Source organism: Scaptodrosophila lebanonensis, unplaced genomic scaffold, assembly GCF_003285725.1.
Source record: "Scaptodrosophila lebanonensis strain 11010-0011.00,11010-0021.00 unplaced genomic scaffold, SlebRS2 tig00000043-arrow-pilon, whole genome shotgun sequence".
Taxonomy (NCBI): domain Eukaryota; kingdom Metazoa; phylum Arthropoda; class Insecta; order Diptera; family Drosophilidae; genus Scaptodrosophila; species Scaptodrosophila lebanonensis.
The window spans coordinates 11,886,293-11,893,851 of record NW_022060545.1 but is presented as its reverse complement, the minus strand read 5'-3'; the positions used below and the strand labels follow the sequence as shown (position 1 = coordinate 11,893,851).

The 7,559-nt window shown below is 43.3% G+C and overlaps 1 protein-coding gene across 1 annotated transcript; it reads right to left on the bottom strand.

The window, feature by feature from the left end:
- Positions 1–323: 323 nt before the first annotated feature.
- Positions 324–4,688, bottom strand: LOC115622229 (protein hairy). The gene is made up of 3 exons (XM_030516126.1): positions 4,198–4,688; positions 2,614–2,709; positions 324–2,474 (listed from the first exon to the last, which is right to left on the bottom strand). Exons 1-3 carry the CDS (start codon positions 4,297–4,299, stop codon positions 1,608–1,610), a joined length of 1,065 nt encoding a protein of 354 aa, XP_030371986.1. The 5' UTR covers positions 4,300–4,688; the 3' UTR covers positions 324–1,607.
- Positions 4,689–7,559: the final 2,871 nt, after the last annotated feature.

The window sequence follows — 7,559 nt, the reverse complement described above, 5'->3', positions numbered from 1 at the left end:
CCATATAAGCGAGCCATAAAGCGTTCTTACACGTTCGCTGTACCATCATTCATTAGTAACTATAAATTTAATGCTTAACCGCACTCTGTCAGACGGATAGCTTTATTTCACCAGAGCTACGACAAAATTTGCTCAGACTTAACACCTACCTTTTATTACATTGCTAATTTTGGGGAGTTGCTCATGGCAGGTGTGATATCCAACCAGCTCGGTCATTCTCTAATTTTTCAAAGCCCCTCAGCAACGCCCAGCCGCAAAGTCTGCCGCTATGAGGCTTTCACCCAAAAGCCCACCATTTATAAAAAGCAAACCCATTGAAAATGTTGATTTTTGAGTAATTTTTGTAAATTTTATTCCTTTTTAGTAGTTTTGTGTTGTTGTGGTTGATTTTTTCAAGTTGTTTTTTGTTTCTGTTTTATCAAATTTTTTGTTTTTTGCTCTTTCTTAGTTGCTCATCATTATGATCACTATATCACGTGGTCTTATAAACGACATATACAAATAGTTTTCTATATTTATAAATATACCTTTCTTTTATGCATTTAGTTTTACAATTAAATAACTTAAATAAGATGAAAAAGATAAAGAGAGAGAGAGAGAGAGAGAAAAAACGTAAAGCGGCTTACACCTAACAAAAAACTATTATCAAATGGAGATATAATTATGCGTATTTATTTATTTCACAAGACAGTATTATGTGTGCTTTTTTCACTTTTTCTAAAAAAGTTGCGCTTTGTGCTTCTAAAGTATCATCTGTTGTTTGATTCGCATTTGTCAGCACAAAGTGAGGGAAGACTTTTTAGATTTCATTGTTATTGTTTACTTCTTTTTTTCTTAAGTAGCGCTCTTTCTTCACTCATTGTTATTACACATATAATATGTGTGTGGAATTTTGTAGGCATAGCAATACGAGTTTAAAAAACACAGTTGAGCGAAAAAATAGCAAGTTAAATGAAAAACATTCTAATACATTCATTCATGAGGCAATTCAACACCAAGTACTTGGACTGAGGTAGTTTCTTCTTCTTCTTGTTATTCCTTGTTTTGCTTTCTTCTTTCTTTCTTTTTTTCTTTCCCTACGCTTGTTGTGTAGAATACCGTTAGCGCAAATTGATGAGGTTTAGGTTTACAAAAATAAATAAATTACAACAATGTGTGTGTGTGTGTGTGATTGGTACAGTGTTGGTGAATGCGTGCATGCGTGAGTGAGTGGTGAGTTTCGTACAAGTCAGCTTCCGGTAGGGGAAGCTGTGACGATTGTTGCTCGCATGTCCTGCCGTGCCACTTCGAGCGACATTTCCAAGCAAGTGCGAAATGTGTGAAATGAGCGAGATGGAGTGAGATGGATATATATATATATGTGTGTATATACATATATATGTTTGTGTGTGCGGTACATGCGTCCCGGGAACTGGTCCAATAAGAAAAATGTATGACCCAATTGTGCCCAATTGCGACACCTGCGCAATGTGTGTGTGTGTGTGTGTGTGCGTACGTGTGTGCAACGCCCATCAGTCTTAATGCCGCCATAGCGCTGAACGCTTGCCTGCTTTTGCGAGATTCTCCAGATTCTGACAGCCATCTAGGCTTCAATCTAGGCCTGCGCCTCACCATGGCCGCCAGGGCTGCTCCTCCTCCTTGATCTGCTTCTTCATGACCAGCGAGAGCGGTTGCTGATCCTGCTGTTGCTGCTGCTGCTGCTGTTGGGGCACGCGTTGAATAACTGAGGGTTTGCAGTCCATCGCTTCGTAGGAGTTGGCTGGGCTGGGTGGCGCATAATGTATGCTGCTGCTGCTGCAACTAGGCGCTGATTCGTAACCCGCCGAGGAGTGCGACGAGGCCGAGCCGGTGGAGGCGGTACGCTGAGGGATGGGCACAAGCAGGGGTGGCTGTTGAGCGGCTGCGGCTGCTGCTGCAACGGCCAATGCGGCGGTCTGTTGTTGCTGCTGCTGGTGGTGCTGTTGCTGTTGGGGCAGACTTTGGGGCAAAACGAGGGCGATGCTGCCATTGGGCAACTTTGTTGGTATCACTTGCATGCCATTTGGCAGAAAGTATCCCTGAGCGGTCTGTTGTATCTGGCCAGCAAAGAGATAGGGCGCCTGTTGTTGCTGCTGCTGCTGTTGTTGCTGTTGCAAATGATCCTGTTCGGGTGAGCTGGGCGGTGATGGCAACATTTGGGCGTGCAACTGCTGGGCTTGTGCCACAGCTGCCTGTCGCTGCTGATGGTGCAACTCAGTCTTGACGCCATTGATGCAGTTGCTCAAATGTTGCAACAGACGGCGGCGTGTGGCGGGCTCAAGGCCCGGAAAGCGACTTACTTCATTGGCGCAATCGTTAAAGCCGGCTTTGAATTTGTTAATTGTCTTTGGATCGGCTGCCTGTTGCATGGCGGACTGTTGGCGCTGCAACTCCTGCAGATGTTTAACTGTTTTCTCCAGAATATCGGCCTTTTCCAGCTTGGAATGACGCGCCGGCTGTAAGTGGAACAAAAATAAGAAATAAAGGCGCAATTAGTTAGGGCTCAGAATATCATGGTGGGTGTTGCTATAATATATAGCGTTATTTTTTTAAATTTTTTTTTTTTTGCATGTACTTCTTGGGCAAGATACTTACGTCTTTTTTGGTCGCATCCAGTATGAGAGTCTTCAGCTCATTCAGACAGTTGTTAATGCGGGCGCGTCGGCGTTTCTCCATAATGGGCTTATTGGACTGTAAGAGAGAAAAAGGCGTAGATGTACGAAATTAGTCAGAGTTTAGCAATAACAACAACAACAACAACAACCACAACTTAATTTAAGCCCAAATCACAGCTGACCTCATGCAGAGCGCGGTCCAAAAATAGTTGGCAGGCTGTGCATGAGGCGCTACGAGCATCTCGCTAGCGAGCAATCTTTAATTGGAGACAAAGAAGCGCGGGCGCTTGCCACAAAAACAATTTTATGGCAGGGGGCCAATGCTTGGCAGTGTCGTCGTACATTTTTCGATTTGGCCCTCGCATTTCGACGTGCGCGTGCTTTATTTTTAAATACAAAATAATATAAAAATCTTCTCATGTGCACTTGCGTTCGGCTCGTTTGGTTCCAAAAATAGTTGCGCTTAGCCTATGCGAGTAAATTACAAAACGGCAGCAATGAAGCATATTGTGGCAAACACAAATATATTTTTGGCTAGGCTAAAATTAACAACTGCACAGGTATTTCACACAACAACAACAGCAACAAGGTCGTCGTGGGAAATTCGACGACGCAAAAATTTATTGCTTATTTGTTTTGCATATAAAACGTAAAAATTGTTTTCATATGTGGCCGAATTTGGCGAAGCAGCTAACTGTTGCGTGATGTCAGCCTGGACCAAGCGCTTAGCGCCAAAAACGGTAAAAGCCAGCTAAAATACGAGTATGTATGTATGTTTACACATTTGTGTGTACGTTGACCGACAATTGCAGCCCAAACACGCGCCAAGTTGGCCAAATGTTGGCGTCGCCTATGCTGCCATTGACTTGTGTCGGCGGCAACTGTTTTTGGCCGCTTAAGTGGCCCAGCCACCACCAGCAGCAGCAGCAGCAGCAGCAATAGCCGCCAAAATGCGTTGGTTGTCTCACGCTCCCCACACAATTCACCCAATTTGGGTGGCACTTATGAATGGCTGTCTGTCTGACTGACTGCCACATTTGGGTCTGTCTGCCTGCATGAATGAAGCGGACAGCAGCGTACGAGTAAATGCCGCCGACGTAAAATGCGCGCACGCTCGTGTTGGCGCTGACTTTTTTTTGCTTTGTATATGGTCTGCCATGTGGGAGCTAATAATTTTTTTTTCTTTTTTTTTGATTGTGACTTTTGCCAAAAAGGAAATGCAAGCGTCGCAGCTGGTGGGCGTACGAAAATAAAATTGAAAAGCTTGCGCAGCAGAGCAATCAAAAAATGGTAGGCCTACATTCGGTCCGGCAGTAAAAAAAATTGCACGTTTCAGAATTTTAAGAAAAAACTTGCAATAATTTTGTAATGCTTTTAAATTATTTATTTATTTCTGATGCACTTCAGAATTCATTAAAAATTAAATTTGGAATTTTTTAAAAGTTGCGTGCGCTTTTTTAATAAAAATAACAACCATGCTGTCTTCGCTGCTGCCAAATTTTAGCTTGTAATCCGTTTTTTATGCTTACGATCTAAAATTTTGAAGAACGTCTTAGACACTTACCCGACGATCGCTCTTAAGCGCTGTCTCCTTCAGCTGGCTGGGCACCACAGCGGCGCCCAAAACGCTGGCATTCATGTTGGCTGCAGTTACGCCGGTAACCATTTTGTGGTGTGTGTTTATGTCAATTTATTCAAATAGTTTTGTCACTAACAGCAAAATAAATTAATTTTGCTGCTTCACTTTCAATTGTTGCTCTGCTTTGTGTATTTCTTGTTTGTTTTTGTTCGCTTAGCAATTTTCAGTTTCAGTTTCAATTTCTAGTTCACTTTTCACTTTCAAAATGCGCACAGAACTAACGTACGCGTTTGCTTCCGTTTCCGATATTACACTTGACTATACTCGTATATAAGAGTGTGTAGCTTTCTAGATAGGCACTAGTACCGTACGCTACAACGTTCGGCAAGCGAATGGCTGTCTGGTTCTGACTACAGTCCGATTAAAAGACCAAAAACCGAACAAGCGAAACGAAGCGCGACATGCGATCGTGTGTGCTTCTCACTGTGTGTTTGCGCGGTATGTGTGTCTGTGAGAGAGTAAGTGTTGGCGTTTATTTTTGTGCGCGGCAGACCTTTAACATATACGTATGTATGCAGGCATATATATGAGAGAGAGACTACCTTATCGCTGGGCTTACAGCAGACGACTGACTGACTGATCGACAGGTTTGTTGGCTAAATCGCAGCGACGAGACGCGAGTGAAGGCGTGTGCGTTCTGCGGGCCACACGACCAAGTGGCATACCTACACACACACACACACACATATATATATATCGAAGCAGACACGATATACACACATATGCATGCATGTATGTAGTGAAGAGCCCGGCACTTGCGCAGGTAGAGGTTTGCGTATGGCGGCTACCTAACGAACGTGTGACAGACAGACAACAAGCTGTTGTTGTTGTTGTTGCTGCTGCTGCTGCTGCTTACCTAAGACATACAGAAACACTCACACAAGCTTAGAGCAGCACAGACGGCCTTTGTGCGAGAGCGAGAGTGAGTGAGTGAGTGAGTGAGTATATTGCTCATACGCCCCCCTAAACACGCTAAGCAAGGCAAAAAGTCTTTCTTCCTTTTTGGAAATTTCAAAACCCCCAAAAGCGCGCTCAGCTCGCGGGATTCACAAGCCATGCGCAAAAAAGGAGAGTGTCTACACACATATATATTTATGTGTTTGTGTGTGTGTGGGAATGAGAGAGCGATGATTCATGGGCTGAACGTGCGCAGTGCCAACGTGACGCTGCCGATGAAGGCGGCGGAGCTGCGCACTTTGTCTTTTGAGTCGGCCATAGAAGGTGAAAATAGCAACAACAGCAATGACGCCACCCCACCGCGCGTTAACACACACACAAACACACACACATACGCACTCTACTACAGACATAGGCAGATAGACAGGTTCATGTATTGAACGCTTGTATGTCGTGGGGTCGCTAAACAGTAAACAAGATCACAAGGTTGCGAACGCACGCCACTGCTGAGAAGCTTTGCCAAGCGGAAGCATGATTTCAGGGGGTGGCAATGCGGGGGCGGGGGAGTTGCTGTCATGCGTCACAATCATATACATACAAGTACATACATAGTTAATATATGCTATACAGTAGGCTCAACCCCTAGTGATAAGCTGGCAACCGCGTGTCGCAGCGTGTGGCGCATCTTATCAGCAATGCGAGTCAGTCCGTTTGTTGTTCCAATTTCGACCATGACGCGTAGTTTGAGGCGATGCATGGCACGTTCTAGACGCAGCACATACTTATCATATGTGTATAAAAATATTTACATACATATGCACGAGTATGTGAACTCATTCCCCATGCCAGTCGGCTCAATTAAGTGAAGGTCGCTTACATGGTCGAGACTAGGACATTACAGCCACAATTTTATTTCAACGCCACCGCCGACGCGACGTACTTTTGAATTTGATCGATCAAACGTGTGATCGCACGGTGGGCCAACTAAATAAATGTAGCGACTAAATTACGAGACAAATATTGCATTCTTTAAAGTAGGTTAAGTAGATACATATGTATTTATTTCATTCTTTATTTTACCCACATTACACCCAATTTATTGAATTATTCCTGTTCTATTTCTAGTGTCTTACCTGTACACCAACAGTTTGATAATGTATATAATAATAATATATTATATATAATATAATAATAATAATTAATCTATTATAATAAAAAATCAGGAACCATAATCAAAAAATTCAACAAAAAAAAGCATTTATTTTTTATTATTTATCAGCACAAAAATAATAACAAAATTTTTTTTAATATTTGCCGATTTTTAAACATACTTTCTCACCAAAACTAATCTAAATAGTCCACACATATGTACTTATATGTTTTAAGAAACAGGTCTTACTATCCTATAGTTCCTTCAATTCATGACGAAACTCTTTTATACAATTTTAGTAGAAATATGAAATAACATTAAACAAAACTTGTCTAACAATTATATAATGCCACCACCACCTACATTAACTCACAAGTTCTCCATAAATGATATTTCATATTTCGCAGCTAACAATGTGAAAAACATACGAGTATATGCAAGTCACATGCCAGTAATGTCAACTTTGACCCGGAAAATGGGTAGTACACCCCATTGTGCATCGCCCCATTGATTTAGGGGATTGCTCGAGCACACGTGCTTTGGGCCGTGCGGCCCTACACGCGGCTCCATTGTGTGTGCTGGTTGGTTTTGTGATTTTTTATGGTTGCTACGTGTGCGACTGGACTTTCACGTTTTGACTAATGACTTGGCGCTGTCGAAGGTTAGGCACTCTACGGATATACATACATACATATGTATGTAGGTAATATTGTTGTTTATGGCCTGGCTAGAAGGTTGACGCCAGCTAGAATCGAAAATGCGGCGGCGGTGGCGGTGGCGGTGGCGGCAACACCTTCGCGTTCCAATTACAATTTGGCAGGCGATCAAACGTTGCCGCCCGCAGCCCAAATCAGCCGCAGACACAGACACAGCCAGAGCCAGAGCCAGAGAACTAGAAGCTGATGTAGTAGAAGCAGAGGCTGTGGCATGCCACTGGCTACCCATGAAGACGGCGGCACTTGTGCATGCCAATTTAATTGCACACAGACAACAACAACGAACGACCACAACGACAACTGTAGCAATGTTGGCGTCGGCGGCCAATCTGGTGTATCACATGTGCGTTGGCAATTTAAAGCGTTTACATCATGCCGGGCCAAAAACAGCAACGGCCGACAATAACTGGCTGCGGTCGACTGGCGACGTTTGGCAAAAGGTGTATCCAACAGATACAATACAGATACAAATGCACAATGCATTTACAGTAAATGCTTCTCAACTTGAAACATTTATCGAAAAT